The 19112-nt window shown below is 44.6% G+C and overlaps 1 protein-coding gene across 1 annotated transcript in view; it reads right to left on the reverse strand.

The window, feature by feature from the left end:
* The window catches only part of LOC126354325 (Kv channel-interacting protein 1-like), a 105108-nt gene that overhangs the window by 69950 nt on the left and 16046 nt on the right, over positions 1 to 19112 (reverse strand). Inside the window, exon 2 of the mRNA XM_050003886.1 lies at positions 14448 to 14586. Coding sequence (XP_049859843.1) covers positions 14448 to 14586 — 139 coding nt within the window. The remainder of the gene's footprint in view (positions 1 to 14447; positions 14587 to 19112) is intronic.

Raw genomic sequence — 19112 nt, forward strand, 5'->3', positions numbered from 1 at the left:
TTTCGGAAGATATCACGCGTCTATTTATGGGCCGCATAGACGATATGGTGAACGGAGGAGATTTTAACTGTACATTATCTCCGTCTGATCAGCAGCCACATCAAGTCCCGTGTGCGGAATTGGAAATGCTAGTGCGTGACCTCCACCTGATTGACACGTGGCGACATATCCATGGCCCAGCTCCTGGATACACCCACTATACAAGTCATTCATCAAGTCGGTTAGACAGGATTTACGTCACAAGCACCCTTTCGACGGCGACGAGAGGAGCAGAGCTCTGGCCCACTGCATTCACCGACCACACAGCCTATATTTGCACCATTGCCCTCCCAGCTGCACGTGTGTGGCGCAGTAGGCCCGCCTGGAAACTGAACGTCGCCCATCTGGACGAGCCGGCATGTAAACGTGCTATCGAAGAGTCGTGGAACGCGTCCTTACAGCGTCGTGGTCGTTATCGATCGACCCTCAGTTGGTGGATTGAATGTGCGAAGCCTGCTCTTAGGCGCACCTTCATGGCTTACGGCCGAGAAGCGGCGGCATGGAGGAGGAGCACGGAAAACTTTTATTACACCATCCTGCGGGAATGTCTTACTATGGAGCCCTCACCTGACCGGCAGATCATAGTCAATCGCGCGAAAGCGCAACTCATCTCCTTAGCACGCCATCATTAACAAGGCGCTGTTATACGGTCGCGTGCTCCACACATGATACAATCAGAAAGGCCATCTATGCACCACGTGCTCCTAGAACGCAGGAGGCGCCGTAGGGCACTGGTAACCGACATGATAACGGACGACGGACGACACGTGGCAGAACAAGCAGATATAGCAGAAGCCTTCTATGGGCATTACGCTCAACTTTATTCATCAGTGCTCTTTGATATGGCGACGGTAGACTCCGTGTCAGCACATGTCCACGGTACAGTTCCACCAGACATGGTACCGACTTTACTGGGAGAAGTGACAGAAGAGGAAGTGCTCGACGCCATTGGTAAAGGTGCTCCCCATAAATCACCAGGAATCGATGGATTACCGTTAGAGTTCTATCGAGCATTTAAACAACGTTTGGTACCGTGTTGGGTTGAAATTTGTCAGGAATTGATGTCCCCGGGTATACCGTTGCCTGCACCGTTCTTGGAAGGACTGATTATCCCCATCCATAAGCCGAAGGGACGGAATCATGTCCGCGATTATCGCCCCTTAACGTTATTGAACAGCGACTTCAAGATCTTTTCGAGGCTGCTATCCGGACGTCTTCGGGGCACACTATTGCACGTCCTGTCCAGCGATCAGATGTCCTTGGGGGGACCCAACAACATCAGAACTGCGTTATGTCGTTACAGAGATCTCATCTCCCTTGCACGGGTGAGACGTTTACTGGCAGCCCTGGCGTCTATCGACTTTAGCCAGGCTTTTGACCGTGTGGGCCACACTTTCCTCACTGCTGTTCTACGGCGCATGGAATATCCGGACCCCTTTATCAGAGTGTTGACACGCCTTCTGCATGGGGCTACTTCTCGAGTTCTTGTTAATGGAAGACTGACGGCACCCATGCCGATCCGCCGATCAGTACGACAGGGATGTCCATTATCAACATTGTTATTTGCATTGGCCTTAGAACCTTTGTTCTGTTGTCTCCGAGACAGGCTCACTGGGATACAGTTCGGCGGCTCCATCTATCGATGCACCGCATATGCGGATGATTTGATGATCGTCATACGAGGAGCTGACGATATGGCCGCGGCGTTGGACTGGATTGCAACCTACGGTACAGCTTCTGGTACCCAAATCAACGTTGACAAGTCCGTCGCCTTAAGCATCGGGATTGGGCTACCGCAGGAACACATTGCCCCCTTACGCTTCAGTGATACTGTCCGCTGCTTGGGCTTAGAGTTCATGAACGACATGCGACGCGCGACGACGCTCAATTATCGACGCCTTCTTCATCAAATTAGGGCCGGAATTGCAAATCAGCGCTTGCGATCCCTCAACATCGTTCAGCGGGCGTATTATGCCAATGTATACCTTGCGTCCCGCATACCGCATGTCGCCCAAACGCTACCCATTCCGAAACCCTTGGCTCGTAGCATTATGGCAGCGCTGGGATACTTCGTCACCGCTGGTATGTTACTGAAGATCAGATACGTATCTCTTACTCTCCCCAAGGAAAAAGGTGGTCTCGGCCTAGTCAACGTCCATGATAGGGCCATTGCCCTCTATGTTTGCTGAGATTTATGTCTGCTGCGCCGTTGTCCTACGAGCCTCACGGGTCTGCTTCTGACGGCGCTACGACCTGCTTCACTAAGAGCGCCGGTGCCACTACAGGACATCCCAGCGCCCCTCTTTTATATAGGACGTTTCTATTTAGAACAAAGTTATTGCAGTGTAGCGCTCACGACACCACAAATGGCCACGACTCGACGTATTTATCACGACATAATGCAACGCCGCCCCCTAAATGTGGTCGAACTAAAATATCCTGACGTACGGTGGCGCGTGGTGTGGAAGACTGTACACGATGCCATGCTTGATTCCGACGTTGTTTCCCAATGGTACGTAGTCGTTAATGGGAAGCTGGTGACGCAAGAACGTCTCTACAATATCCACATGGCAGAATCTCCTAATTGTGTGGGTTGTAACACAGTAGATTCTGACGAGCACCGCCTCAGCTGCGGAGAGGCGGAACCGGTTTGGCACCTTGTGCGGCAGATGCTGGCTTATGTCTTGCGAGTTAGGCCGGAGCAGATATCTGCACGCACGTTATTGTTTCCGGATGAGACATTTTACCCCAAGACTCGAACCAACTCCGTCACCTGGATACGTGGACATGCGGTCCATTACCTCTGTCGTGACGGACACAAGAATTTCCTTGACTTCTGGCTCTATTTGCAAGAAAGACATCATGCTATTTCCGGGCATATCACATATCGACAATGCTTCGCAAACTACCTATGGAGCGCCTTTCACAGCCCCCCGTGCAGCTGGAATGTTCCAGGCAATGGCAGATGAGGTCAGAACAAACTGCAAACGAGTATATATTGAACAATCCTTATCAGTGGGCGCAGTCAGTGGGAAGCCTAACTACGACGTGGTAGCTTTCTTTTCATGTTATTTACGTTTAATATCTTCGATGGTGTCTTCATTCTATTTTAGTTTTCCAGGCTTGATTAACTATGACTGTTCGCACATTGATACCTATATAAACAATCATAATAAAAAAAAGATTTAAAAAAAAGTGGGCAGGAGACCTGTCTTTAGAATCCAAATAAATATACAAGAACAAACTAAGAACAAAATGAACAACAAATCAAATATAATAACGTATTATACCCTTTCCTTTCTCCTTTTATTATTTTTTTATATTAAAAGTTCAGAGGCATATTTAATTTTTGTTTCGTTGGCAAAATCTAAAGTGGTGGCGAACGGCCGTCCTAGTTAACTGTAGGATGAAAGTGGCGGTGGCACTATCTTTGTTTTTGTTTTTAGGCTAGACAGGTGGAGAAAAAAAAAATGTCCACTAATGAGTTTTTGTTGGGGTGGTGGTTCGCGTCTAAACACTTCCATTAAAAAAATAATAAAAATAAAAAAAAGAAAAAAGAAAAAAAAGGGGTAGCGTCTTTGATTCATAATCAAAACGTCTTCGGTACCGGGTTCGATCCCCACCCCTGCCTAAATTTTGATAAACAATCAGCATTGGCGGCCGAAGACTTCCGGTATAAGAAGTCAGCCTCATTCTGCCAACGGCCTTGTCGAAGAGGGCGGAGGAGCGGATAGAGGTTCAGGGCACTCTCTTATCCTAGGGGTGGGAAATTGCCCCTAAAGGCGGAAGAATCAGCAATGATCAACGACATGAGGATGCAGGAGGCAATGGAAACCACTCCATTAAAGACACGTAACGTGTATCCACAGGACATGTGGCCTGTAGTTGAAGAAGTGTCATGATGATCTCTCCATCGGCAAAAGATTCCGGAATAGTCCCCCATTCGGATCTCCGGGAGGGGACTGCCAAGGGGGAGATCACCATGAGAAAAAGATTGAATAATCAACGAAAGGATAATGTTCTACGAGTCGGGGCGTGGAATATCAGAATCTTGAACGTAGTAGGGAAACTAGAAAATCTGAAAAGGGAAATGCAAAGGCACAATCTAGATATAGTAGAGGTCAGTGAAGTGAAGTGGACGGAAGACAAGGATTTCTGGTCACATGAGTAGCGGGTAATATCAACAGTAGCAGAAAATCGTATAACAGGTGTAGGATTCGTTATGAATAGGAAGGTAGGGCAGAGGGTGTGTTACTGTGAACAGTTCAGTGACCGGGTTGTTCTAATCAGAATCGACAGCAGACCAACACCGACAACGATACTTCAGGTATACATGCCGACATCGCAAGCTGAAGATGAACAGATAGAGAAAGTGTATGAGGGTACTGAAAGGGTAATGCAGTATGTAAAGGGGGACGAAAATCTAATAGTCATGGGCGACTGGAATGCAGTTGTAGGGGAAGGAGTAGAAGAAAAGGTTACAGGAGAATATGGGCTTGGGACAAAGAATGAAAGAGGAGAAAAACTAATTGAGTTCTGTAACAAGTTTCAGCTAGTAATAGCGAATACCCTGTTCAAGAATGTCAAGAGGAGGAGGTATACTTGGAAAAGGCCGGGAGGTACGGGAAGATTTCAATTAGATTACATCATGGTCAGACAGAGATTCCGAAATCAGATACTGGATTGTAAGGCGTACCCAGGAGCAGATATAGACTCAGATCACAATATAGTAGTGATGAATAGTAGGCTGAAGTTCAAGACATTAGTAAGGAAGAATCAATACGCTAAGAAGTGGGATCCGGAAGTTCTAAGGAATGACGAGATACTTTTGAAGTTCTTTAACGCTATAGATACAGCAATAAGGAATAGTGCAGTAGGCAACACAGTTGAAGAGGAATGGACGTCTCTAAAAAGGGCCATCACAGAAGTTGGGAAGGAAAACATAGGTACAAAGAAGGTAGCTGCGAAGAAACCATGGGTAACAGAGGAAATACTGCAGTTGATTGATGAAAGGAGGAAGTACAAACATGTTCCGGGAAAATTAGGAATACAGAAATACAAGTCGCTGAGGAATGAAATAAATAGGAAGTGCAGGGAAGCTAAGACGAAATGGCTGCAGGGAAAATGTGAAGACAACGAAAGAGATATGATTGTCGGAAGGACTGCCTCAGCATACAGGAAAGTGAAAACAACCTTTGGTGACATTAAAAGCAACGGTGGTAACATTAAGAGTGCAACGAGAATTCCACTGTTAAATGCAGAGGAGAGAGCAGGTAGGTGGAAAGAATACATTGAAAGCCTCTATGAGGGTGAAGATTTGATGTGATAGAAGAAGAAACAGGAGTTGATTTAGAAGAGATAGGGAATCCAGTATTAGAATCGGAATTTAAAAGAGCTTTGGAGGACTTACGGTCAAATAAGGCAGGAGGGATAGATAACATTCCATCAGAATTTCTAAAATTATTAGGGGAAGTGGCAACAAAACGACTATTCACGTTGGTGTGTAGAGTATATGAGTCTGGCGACATACTATCTGACTTTTGGAAAAGCATCATCCACACAATTCCGAAGACGGCAAGAGCTGACAAGTGCCAGAGTTATCGCACAATCAGCTTAACAGCTCATGCATCGAAGCTGCTTACAAGAATAATATACAGAAGAATGGAAAAGAAAATTGAGAATGCGCTAGGTGACGATCAGTTAGGCTTTAGGAAAAGTAAAGGAACGAGAGAGGCAATTCTGACGTTACGGCTAATAATGGAAGCAAGGCTAAAGAAAAATCATGACACGTTCATAGGATTTGTCGACCTGGAAAAAGCGTTCGACAATATAAAATGGTGCAAGCTGTTCCAGATCATGAAAAAAGTAGGGGTAAGCTATAGGGAGAGACGGCTCATATACAATATGTACAACAACCAAGAGGGAATAATAAGAGTGGACGATCAAGAATGGAGTGCTCGTATTAAGAAGGGAGTAAGACAATCTGTCAATCTGTACATCGAGGAAGCAATGATGGAAATAAAAGAAAGGTTCAGTAGTGGAATTAAAATACAAGGTGAAAGGATATCAATGATACGATTCGCTGATGACATTGCTATCCTGAGTGAAAGTGAAGAAGAATTAAATGATCTGCTGAGTGCAATGAACAGTCTAATGAGTACACAGTATGGTTTGAGAGTGAATCGGAGAAAGACGAAGGTAATGAGAAGTAGTAGAAATGAGAACAGCGAGAAACTTAACATCAGGATTGATGGTCACGAAGTCAATGAAGTTAAGGAATTCTGCTACCTAGGCAGTAAAATAACTAATGACGGACGGAGCAAGGAGGACATCAAAAGCAGACTCGCTATGGCAAAAAAGGCATTTCTGGCCAAGAGAAGTCTACTAATATCAAATACCGGCCTTAATTTGAGGAAGAAATTTCTGAGGATGTACGTCTGGAGTACAGCATTGTATGGTAGTGGAACATGGACTGTGGGAAACCCGGAACAGAAGAGAATCGAAGCATTTGAGATGTGGTGCTATAGACGAATGTTGAATATTAGGTGGACTGATACGGTAAGGAATGAGGAGGTTCTACGCAGAATCGGAGAGGAAAGGAATATGTGGAAAACACTGATATAGGAGAAGGGACAGGATGATAGGACGTCTGCTAAGACATGAGGGAATGACTTCCATGGTACTAGAGGGAGCTGTAGAGGGCAAAAACTGTAGAGGAAGACAGAGATTGGAATACGTCAAGCAAAGAATTGAGGACGTAGGTTGCAAGTGCTACTCTGAGATGAAGAGGTTAGCACAGGAATTCGTGGCGGGCCGTATCAAACCAGTCAGTAGACTGATGACCAAGAAAAAAGTGTGATGTGTCCGGGTTCCTCGTGGTCCTGCCGTAGCGTCTTCTTGAGCGTTGTCACGTTTTGGAAGGTGGTTGGATTCCGCCTTCGCCTGGTCAGTGATTTACTTCCTGCCTAGGTGGAAAGTCAAGGTTTTCGTATTGGGAAGTTGGCGGTTTATAAGTGGGCAATCTCTCACTCCATTTTTTGCGATTGATTTGGTTTTTACTTGTGGCACTGTATATTGTGTGATGCATAACGAGCTTTTTAAGCTGTTATGAGGCTCGAGCCTCGATGTACAGTATCTTATCTCCTTTCTATTATTATGTCTTAACTAACAGTGTTTTGTCTGTGCTACCGTTGTGCCTGGCCATACATTTTTGCTCTGTTTCCACCTATCTTAGCACTGGGTTTCGATTTGCAATCACAAACGGCGGTCAGTGCTACCGGCCAGTATAGACAAGCAACTTGATGACTGGGCGCAGGTAGGAAAATCAGGATGATCCATTGATCGTGACCTCACGAAATAAGTGTCAAACGAAAAAACTACAAAAAACGAAACGTGTCTAGCTTGAAGGTTGGCTCTGAGCACTATGAACATCTATGGTCATCAGTCCCCTAGAACTTCGAGCTACTTAAACCTAACTAACCTAAGGACATCACACAACACCCAGTCATCACGAGGCAGAGAAAATCCCTGACCCCGCCGGGAATCGAACTCGGGAACACGGGCGCGGGAATCTAGCTTGAAGGGGGAAACCAGATGGCGCTGTGGTTGGCCCGCTAGATGGCGCTGCCATAAGTCAAACGGTAATCAAGTGCATTTTTAAAAATAGGAACCCCCATTTTTTATTATGTATTCGTGTAGTACGTAAAGAAATTCAGTGTTTTACTTGGACCACTTTCTTCGCTTTGTCATAGATGGCGCTGTAATAGTCACAAACATACGGCTCGAAACTTTAGACAAACAGTTGGTAACAGGTAGGTTTTTTAAATTAAAATACAGAACGTAGATACGTTTAAACATTTTATTTCGGTTGTTCCAATGTGATACATGTACCTTTGGGAACTTGTCATTTCTGAAAACGCATGCAGTTACAGTGTTATTACCTATAAATACTAATTAATGCAATAAATTCTCAAAATGATGTTCGTCAACCTCAACGTATTTGGCAATACGTGTAACGACATTCCTCTCAACAGCGAATAGTTCGCCTTCTGTAATGTTCACACATTCACTGACAATGCGCTGCCGCATGTTGTCAGGCGTTGTCGGTGGATCACGATAGCAAATATCCTTCAACTTTCCCCACAGAAAGAAATCCGGGAACGTCAGATCCGGTGAATGTCCGAGCCGTGGTATGGTGCTTCGACGACCAATCCACCTGTCATGAAATATGCTATTCAGTACCGCTTCAATCGCACGCGAGCTGTGTGCCGGGCATCCATCATGTTGGAAGTACATTGCCATTCTGTCATGCAGTGAAACATCTTGTAGTAACACCGGTAGAACATTGCATTTAGATTGCAATCGATAAAATGGGGGCCAATTACCCTCCCTCCCATGATGCCGCACCATACATTAACCCGCCAAGGTTCATGATGTTCTACTTGTCGGAGCCATCGTGGATTTTCAGTTCAACAAAAGTGGATATTTTGCCGGTTTACGTTACCGCTGTTGGTGAATGACGCTTCGTCGCTAAGTAGAACGCATGCAAAAAATCTGTCATTGTCCCGTAAATTCTCTTGTGCCCAGTGGCAGAACTGTACACGACGATCAAAGTCGTCGCCATGCAATTGCTGGTGCATAGAATTGTGGTACGGGTGCAATCGATGTTAATGTAGGATTCTCAACACTGACGTTTTTGAGATTCCCGATTCTCGCGCAGTTAGTCTGCTACTGATGTGCGGATTATCTGCGACAGCAGCTAAAACACTTACACTCGTGGAAATGGAAAAAAGAACACATTGACACCGGTGTGTCAGACCCACCATACTTTCTCCGGACACTGCCAGAGGGCTGTACAAGCAATGATCACACGCACGGCACAGCGGACACACCAGGAACCGCGGTGTTGGCCGTCGAATGGCGCTAGCTGCGCAGCATTTGTGCACCGCCGCCGTCAGTGTCAGCCAGTTTGCCGTGGCGCACGGAGCTCCATCGCAGTCTTTAACACTGGTAGCATGCCGCAACAGCGTGGACGTGAACCGTATGTGCAGTTGACGGACTTTGAGCGAGGGCGTATAGTGGGCATGCGGGTGGCCGGGTGGACGTACCGCCGAATTGCTCAACACGTGGGGCGTGAGGTCTCCACAGAACATCGATGTTGTCGCCAGTGGTCGGTGGAAGGTGCACGTGCCCGTCGACCTGGGACCGGACCGCAGCGACGCACGGGTGCACGCCAAGACTGTAGGATGCTACGCAGTGCCGTAGGGGACCGCGCCGCCACTTCCCAGCAAATTAGGGACACTGTTGCTCCTGGGGTATCGGCGAGGACCATTCGCAACCGTCTCCATGAAGCTGGGCTACGGTCCCGCACACCGTTAGGCCGTCTTCCGCTCCCGCCCCAACATCGTGCAGCCCGCCTCCAGTGGTGTCGTGACAGGCGTGAATGGAGGGACGAATGGAGACGTGTCGTCTTCAGCGATGAGAGTCGCTTCTGCCTTGGTGCCAATGATGGTCGTATGCGTGTTTGGCGCCGTGCAGGTGAGCGCCACAATCAGGACTGCATACGACCGAGGCACACAGGGCCAACACCCGGCATGATGGTGTGGGGAGCGATCTCCTACACTGGCCGTACACCTCTGGTGATCGTCGAGGAGACACTGAATAGTGCACGGTACATACAAACCGTCATCGAACCCATCGTTCTACCATTCCTAGACCGGCAAGGGAACTTGCGGTTCCAACAGGACAATGCACGTTCGCATGTATCCCGTGTCACCCAACGTGCTCTAGAAGGTGTAAGTCAACTACCCTGGCCAGCAAGATCTCCGGATCTGTCCCCCATTGAGCATGTTTGGGACTGGATGAAGCGTCGTCTCACGCGGTCTGCACGTCCAGCACGAACGCTGGTCCAACTGAGGCGCCAGGTGGAAATGGCATGGGAAGCCGTTGCACAGGACTACATCCAGCATCTCTACGATCGTCTCCATGGGAGAATAGCAGCCTGCATTGCTGCGAAAGTTGGATATACACTGTACTAGTGCCGACATTGTGCATGCTCTGTTGCCTGTGTCTATGTGCCTGTGGTTCCGTCAGTGTGATCATGTGATGTATCTGACCCCAGGAATGTGTCAATAAAGTTTCCCCTTCCTGGGACAATGAATTCACGGTGTTCTTATTTCAATTTCCAGGAGTGTACTTGGGCATCATAATTTGTTGCAGGTCGTGGTTGACATTTCACATGTGGCTAAACACTTCCTGTTTCCTTAAATATCGTAACAATCCGGCGAACGGTCCGGACACTGGGAAGATGTCGCTCAGGATACCGAGCAGCATACATAGCACACTCCCCTTGAGCATTTTGATCACAATAGCCATACATCAACACGATATCGACCTTTTCCTCGATTGGTAAACGGTCCATTTTAACACAGGTAATGTATCACGAAGCAAATACCTTCCGCACCACTGGTGGAATGTTACGTAATACCACGTACTTATACGTTTGTGACCATTACAGAGCCCTCTATCACAAAGTGAAGAATGTGGTCCAACTAAAACATTCATATTTCTTACGTACTACACGATTATGTAATAAAAATGGGGGTTCCTATTTAGAAAAAACGCAGTTGATATCCGTTTGACCTATGGCAGCGCCATCTAACGCCGGCACGGTTGCTCAGCGTGTTCGCTCAGAGAGCCGATTGGCTTCTGTAATAAAAAACTGAGTGGAAGGATTAACCACCGAACTTGGCCAGGATGTCTTGCGACGTCCGCAACGACCAAACACAACGATAAAAAAAAAAAGAAAACCTTAGCGCCATCTGGTTTCCCCCTTCAAGCTAGACGAGTTTCGTTCTTTATAGTTTTTTCGTGAGATATTTGTCCCGGTCGCTATCAGTTGTCCACCCTGTGTATTAGAAGGGTAAGCCCTCATTTTAGGAAGCTCGGGCTGTGTATATTCTGTAAATTAGTATTTTTCGGCTGCCCTGTTTACACGAGCAAACAAGGAGTTAGATGTTTTTCTATGTGTAAAACCCTTATAACTGTACGGCTATTTCTGTGGTTCTTTCATATGATTGAATCTTAAAGGCTGATTTTCTCCATGAATTAGTATTTTGAATGTTTAATACTGTTAATTTATTTTTCGCGACTTTACCTTCGGCGCAATTATACTCTTATGTACTTTCGAGTTGTTATAAATTTGAGCCCGTCCACTGTTCACTTGGAGAGTCAAAAGGTTGCTCACGTAGTTTTAAACTGTTAAAATCTGAATCCAGTCACTGTTTTCTTCGACAGTAAAGCAAAAGGAAAATTTTAACTTTGTTAAAACCCGAAATGTGCGCCCTCTTCGGGGTGCATTGGACACTGAGTTCATTCGTCACGGATGACAATGAGCGATCGCATCGAGCAGTACAGGCGGAGAGCTCTTGGAACGAGAGGATATTCCACGAATGGATTGTTCTGCATGGGAGCGCACTACAGAGCAAGAATTACCATACGTGGTCATCACCCGCCCTATGCAGAACCCTGTCCCGCCTTTATAATATTCAAGGAACCATCATGAAAATGGGTGACTTCTTTGAATAAACTGTTCGTCTCACTGCGTATTTATTGCAGCTACCCTCTGTACTATACTACAGCAGTTCATTCTACGTACGGTCGAGGACACACCGTGTGAAAGTTCCTATCGTCCTTAAGGGGGGTGTTGTTGTTGTTGTGGTCTTCAGTCCTGAGACTGGTTCGATGCAGCTCTCCATGCTACTCTATCCTGTGCAACCCTCTTCATCTCCCAGTACCTACTGCAACCTACATCCTTCTGAATCTGCTTAGTGTATTCATCTCCTGTTCTCCCTCTACGATTTTTACCCTCCACGCTGCCCTCCAATGCAAAATTGGTGATCCCTTTATGCCTCAGGACATGTCCTATCAACCGGTCCCTTCTTCTGGTCAAGTTGTGCCACAAACTTCTCTTCTCCCAAATCCTATTCAATACTTCCTGATTAGTTATATGATCCACCAATCTAATCTTCAGCATTCTTCTGTAGCACCACATTTCTAAAACGTCTATTCTCTTCTTGTCCAAACTATTTATCGTCCATGTTTCACTTCCATGCATGGCTACACTCCATACAAATACTTTCAGAAACGACTTCCTGACACTTAAATCTATGCTCGATGTTAACAAATTTCTCTTCTTCAGAAAAGCTTTCCTTGCCATTGCCAGTCTACATTTTATATGCTCTCTACTTCGACCATCATCACTTATTTTGCTCCCCAAATAGCAAAACTGCTCTGCTACTCTAAGTGTCTCATTTCCTAATCTAATTCCCTCAGCATCACTCGACTTAATTCGACTACATTCCATTATCCTCGTTTTGCTTTTGTTGATGTTCATCTTGTAGTCTCCTTTCAAGACACTGTCCATTCCGTTCAACTGCTGATCCAAGTCCTTTGCTGTCTCTCACAGAATTACAATGTCATCGGCAAACCTCAAAGTTTTTATTTCTTCTCCATGGATTTTAATACCTACTCCGAATTTTTCTTTTGTTTCCTTCACTGATTGCTCAATATACAGATTGAATAACATCGGGGAGAGGCTACAACGCTGTCTCACTCCCTTCCCAACTACTGCTTCCCTTTCATGTCCCTCGACTCTTATAACTGCCATCTGGTTTCTATACAAATTGTAAATAGCCTTTCGCTCCCTGTATTTTACCCCTGCCACCTTTAGAATTTGAAAGAGAGTATTCCAGTCAACATTGACAAAAGCTTTCTCTAAGTCTACAAATGCTAGAAACGTAGGTTTGCCCTTCCTTAATCTAGCTTCTAAGATAAGTCGTAGGGTCAGTATTGCCTCACGTGTCCCAACATTTCTACGGAATCCGAACTGATCTTCCCCGAGGTCGGCTTCTACTAGTTTTTCCATTCGTCTGTAAAGAATTCGCGTTAGTATTTTGGAGCTGTGACTTATTAAACTGATAGTTCGGTAATTTTCACATCTGTCAACACCTGCTTTCATTGGGATTGGAATTATTATATTCTTCTTGAAGTCTGAGGGTATTTCGCCTGCCTCATACATCTTGCAAACCAGATGGTAGAGTTTTTCGCAGTATCGTATCTCCCATTTCATCTTCACCTACATCCTCTCCATTTCCTTAATATTGTCCTCAAGTACATCGCCCTTGTATAGACCCTCTATATACTACTTCCACCTTTCTGCTTTCCCTTCTTTGCTTAGAACTGGGCTTCCATCTGAGCTCTTGATGTTCATACAAGTGGTTGTCTTATTTCGAAAGGTCTCTTTAAATTTTCCTGTAGGCAGTATCTATCTTACCCCTGGTGAGCTAAGCCTCTACATCCTTAGATTTGTCCTCTAGCCATCCCTGCTTAGCCATTTTGCACTTCCAGTCGATCTCATTTTTGAGACGTTTGTATTGCATTTTGCCTATTTCATTTACTGCGTTTTTATATTTTCTCCTTTCATCGTAGGACGTCAAATTTGCCGACTTGGAGCAGGAGAGGCACCACAGGACATTTTATTTTCTACTGTCTATACTTTTACAAATAAATTCATTAAACGTTGTCAGCATGATCAGGAAGGATTCAGGATTGACACTCATAGCAGTGGAAGTGCAAAAACATAACAAAATAATTTTTTGTAGATATGAAATTTCATCATTTTTTCACTTACTGTTGGCTGCATTTGATGCTATAGGTACATGTTTCTTCACAAATAAGAGAGATTCTTTGATGAAATTTGGACACCGTACAAACCATACTTACAGGTGTATGAAACTCTAGAATTTTCCAAATCTATTGAAAACTGTGTTAAAAATTGAGGTAATTAACTACAAAATTTTATTTATTTCTAAACATAAAGTTTTAAAGGTAACAGCTCATTCATTTTTTCATAAATTAAATAGATTCTAGAGTTTCAGAAACCTTTAAGTATGGTTTGTATTCTGTGCAAAATTCATCGAACAGTCTGTCTTACTTATGAAGGAAAGTGTACCTATAGCAGCAAATGCAGCCATTCGTAAGTGAAAAAAATATGAAATGTCACACGTAAAAAAAAATAATTTTGTTATGTTTTTGAACTTCCGCTGCTACGAGTGGGAACACTGAATCCTTCCTGGTCATTCTGACAAAGTTTTATGAATTTACTTGTAAAAATGTAGACAGTGGAAATTAAAATGTCCTGTCGTGCCTCTCCTGCTCCAAGTCGGACGTTTGACGTCCACCGCCCCTTAAGCGTCGCACACCAGTGAATTTCATACTGAACTCAGTGGCTTCTCGTAACCACAAATTTGCATTGACATTTCGTGTCGCTTTGAGCTGTCAGTCATGGTGCAACCTGCAGTGCGGTGCTAGGCAGCTTGGACAGGTGAGTGCGGTGGCGGGCTACTTACGAGAAGACCCATCTGAGGCGCTCGTGCAGCGTGCCCTTCATCACGACGGACAAGCCCAGCATGAGGTCGCCGAAGGTGACGGTCCCCGTGTGGCTGCGGTCCAGCGCGGCGAAGACGTAGTGGGCGTACTGGCTGGAGTCTGGAACACAGGAGCGCACACGGCGCTCATCAGGCGGCGGCGGTGGCAGCGGACGCCGCTCTGCTCCACGTGCTGCGCGGTCGACTGCTGCTGCCCGAAACCCGAATTCCCTCCGGGGAACCAGCATGTTCAGCTGCACGCGCACAGCGGCCATGTGTGGCGGATACAGGAGTCGCTACAGAAGGTGAGTGGAGCACAGTTGTAACAGCTACGGGACAGAAGTGTAAATAAAAGCGGCCATAAGATCAATATCAAGAGCTCAGGTGGAAACCCAGTTCTAAGCAAAGAAGGGAAAGCTGAAAGGTGGAAGGAGTATAGAGTAGAGCACTGAAAGACCTAAGTCGAAACAAGGCCCCGGGAGTAGACAACATTCCACTGGAACTACTGACAGCCTTGGGAGAGCCAGTCCTGACAAAACTCTACCATCTGGTGAGCAAGATGTATGAGACAGGTGAAATACCCTCAGACTTCAAGAAGAATATAATAATTCCAATCCCAAAGAAAACAGGTGTTGACACGTGTGAAAAATACCGGACTATCAGTTTATTAAGTCACAGCTCCAAAATACTAACGCGAATTCTTTACAGACGAATGGAAAAACTGATAGAAGCTGACCTCGGGGAAGATCAGTTTGGATTCCGTAGAAATGCTGGAACACTTGAGGCAATACTGACCCTACGACTTATCTTAGAAGCTAGATCAAGGAAAGGCAAACCTACGTTTCTAGCATTTGTAGACTTAGAGAAAGCTTTTGACAACGTTGACTGGAATACTCTCTTTCAAATACTAAAGGTGGCAGGGGTAAAATGCAAGGAGCGAAAGGCTATTTACAATTTGTATAGAAACCAGATGGCAGTTATGAGTCGAGGGACATGAAAGGGAAGCAGTAGTTGGGAAGGGAGTGAGACAGCGTTGTAGTCTCTCCCCGATGTTATTCAATCTCTATATTGAGTAAGCAGTGAAGGAAACAAAAGAAAAATTCGGAGTAGGTATTAAAATCCACGGAGAAGAAATAAAAACTTTGAGGTTTGCCGATGACATTGTAATTCTGTCAGAGACAGCAAAGGACTTGGAACAGCAGTTGAACGGAATGGACAGTGTCTTGAAAGGAGGCTACAAGATGAACATCAACAAAAGCAAAACGAGGATAATGGAATGTAGTCGAATTAAGTCGAGTGATGCTGAGGGAATTAGATTAGGAAATGAGACACTTAAAGTAGTAAAGGAATTTTGCTATTTGGGGAGCAAAATAACTGATGATGGTCGAAATAGGGAGGATATAAAATTTAGATTGGGAATGGCAAGGAAAGCGTTTCTGAAGGAGACAAATTTGTTAACATCGAGTATAGATTTAAATGTCAGGAAGTCGTTTGTGAAAATATTGTATGGAGTGTAGCCGTACATCGAAGTGTAACATGGACGATAAATCGTTTGGACAAGAAGAGATTAGAAGTTTTCGAAATGTGGTGCTACAGATGAATGCTGAAGATTGGATGGGTAGATCACGTAACTAATGAGGAGGTATTGAATAGGATTGGGGAGAAGAGGAGTTTGTGGCACAACGTGACTAGAAGAAGGGATCGGTTGGTAGGATATGTTATTAGGCATCAAGGGATCACCAATTTAATATTGGAGGGCAGTGTGGAGGGTAAAGACCGTAGAGAGCCGCCAAGGGATGAATACATTAAGCAGATTCAGAAGGTTGTATGTTGGAGTAGGTACTGGGAGATGAAGAGGGTTGCACAGGATAGAGTAGCATGGAGAGCTGTATCAAACCAGTCTCAGGACTGACGACCACAACAACAACAACAACAACAACAACAACAACATTATTCTTATGTATACTCTTTCTTTTGTCACTATATTCTTTGTCGTACTTGTTACTCTGATTTTTGGGCGCATAAGCGGTTATTAAAAAGTGAAGTTTTAGTCGTCGTGTTGAAAAGACGTAAATTACAGTCAGTTTATAAAATGTTAACTTTAAGAGAGAGGAAGATATTTTCAAGTATGTTTTATAATGTAATGTTTAGTGTGTTACGTGATACTGCAACAAAAGTAATAAAAATGAAGTGTAACGTAAATGCGGAGTGCTGATTACTTTTTTACATCACCATTGTGCTAACTTTCAAAGGTTTAATCGTCAAGAATGGTTTGTGAAACACATCTATAAAATTTTTGAATATCGCAGAATAACACCTAGGCCTCTTTGCATCCGAGCTTGGAATCATCACTACCTAGATTTTCGACGATAGAGCCATAAATTCACAACGAGACAATCGTGGGAAACACGAAAAGTTGAGTGCCTAGTTTATCCATTATTTCATGAAATGGCTTCATGTACTGTGCTCTACTGACACTTGCCTCATAATATAACTTTGTTGTTGCCCGAAAATGCAGTATTTAGCAGCGTGAGCAACACCACAATCATAATTACCTTTTGACCTTTGTTGTGGTAGCGTTGTTAGAACGAGCACTGCTTCCAGGTGTGGCGGATACTGGAGTCGCTACAGAAACTTAGCGGAACACCGTTATAATAGCTACGGGACAGAAGTGTAAATAAAGGTGGCTATAAGATGAAGATCAACAATGTGAGACAAGGGTAATGAAACGTAGTCGAGCAAAATCAGGTGTTGCTGAAGAATGTAGGTTAGGAAATGCAACAGTACAAGATATATACGAATATTGATATTTGGAGAACAAAAGGAAGTAAGTATGGCCGAAGCAGATGGATACAAAATACCCAATGTCAAAAGCAAGAAAAGAATTTCTGAAAAAGATAAATTTATTATATTAAAATACAAATTTAGATGTTATTAATTCATTTGTGCAAGTATTTTTTTTAAATTTATGTATTCATAACAATGTTCATCATACATCAAAGCCCACGACATAAGTAATTAGTGGATCCTACAATTTACTACAATGTCACATGCAGCATAATACACAGTAGTGTTTTTTTAACTCTAATGGGCAAGCTGACTACCTCATTTTATCTACATCTACATCTACATTTATACTCTGAAAGTCACACAATGGTGTGTGGCGGAAGACACTTTCCTGTTCCAGTTCCGTATCGTTTGCGGGAAGAACGACTGCCGGAAAGCCTCCGTGCGCACTCGAATCTCTCTAATTTTACATTCGTGATCTCCTCGGGAGATATAAGTAGGGGAAGCAATATATTCGATACCTCATCCAGAAACGCTCCCTCTCGAAAGCTGGACAGCAAGCTACACCGCGATGTAGAGCGCCTCTCTTGCAGAGTCTGCCACTTGAGTTTGCTAAACATCTCCGTAACGCTATCACGCTTACCAAATAACCCTGTGACGAAACGCGCCTCTCTTCTTTGGATCTTCTCTATCGCCTCTGTCAACCCGACCTGGTACGGATCCCACGCTGATGAGCAATACTCAAGTATAGGTCGAACGAGTGTTTTGTAAGCCACTTCCTTTGTTGATGGACTACATTTCCTAAGGACTCTCCCAATGAATCTCAACCTGGCACCCGCCTTACCAACAATTAAGTTTTATATGATCATTCCTCTTCAAATCGTTCCGTACGCATACTCGCAGATATTTTACAGAAGTGTTTGTTCCGCTATCATATAATCATACAATAAAGGATCCTTCTTTGTATGTATTGGCAATACATTACATTTGTCTATGTTAAGGGTTAGTTGCCACTCCCTGCACCAAGTGCCTATCCGCTGCAGATCTTCCTACATTTCGCTGCAATTTTCTAGTGCTGCAACTTCTCTGTATACTACAGCATCATCCGCGAAAAGCCGCATGGAGCTTCTGACGCTATCTACTAGGTCATTTCTCTCCCCTGTGGCACGCCAGAGGTTACTTTATTGTCTGTTGACGTCTCTCCATTGAGAACAACATGCTGTGTTCTGTTTGCTAAAAACTCTTCAATCCAGCCACACAGCTGGTCTGATATTCCGCCGGCTCTTACTTTGTTTATCAGGCGACAGTGCGGAACTGTATCGAACGCCTTCCGGAAGTCTAGGAAAATGGCATCTACCTGGAAGCCTGAATATAATATTTTCTGGATCTCATCAACAAATAAATCGAGTTGGATCTCACACGGTCGCTGTTTCCGGAATCCATGTTGATTCCTATAGAGTAGATTCTGGGTTTACAGAAATGGCATGGTACGTGAGAAAAAAACATGTTCTAAAATTCTACAACGGATCGATGTCAGAGATATAGGCCATTAGTTTTGCGCATCTGCTCGACCCTTGTTGAAAACTGGAACTACCTGCGCTCTTTTCCAATCATTTGGAACCTTCCGTTGCTCTAGTGACTTGCGGTACACGGCTGTTAGAAGGGGAGCGAGTTCTTTCGCGTACTCTGTGTAGAATTGAATTGGTATCCTGTCAGGTCCAGTGGACTTTCCTCTGTTGAGTGATTTCAGTTGCTTTTCTATTCCTTGGACACTTATTTCGATGACAGCCATTTTTTCGTTCGTGCGAGAATTTAGAGAAGGAACTGCAGTGCGGTCTTCCTTTGTGAAACAGGGAACTA

Source organism: Schistocerca gregaria, chromosome 3, assembly GCF_023897955.1.
Source record: "Schistocerca gregaria isolate iqSchGreg1 chromosome 3, iqSchGreg1.2, whole genome shotgun sequence".
NCBI lineage: Eukaryota > Metazoa > Arthropoda > Insecta > Orthoptera > Acrididae > Schistocerca > Schistocerca gregaria.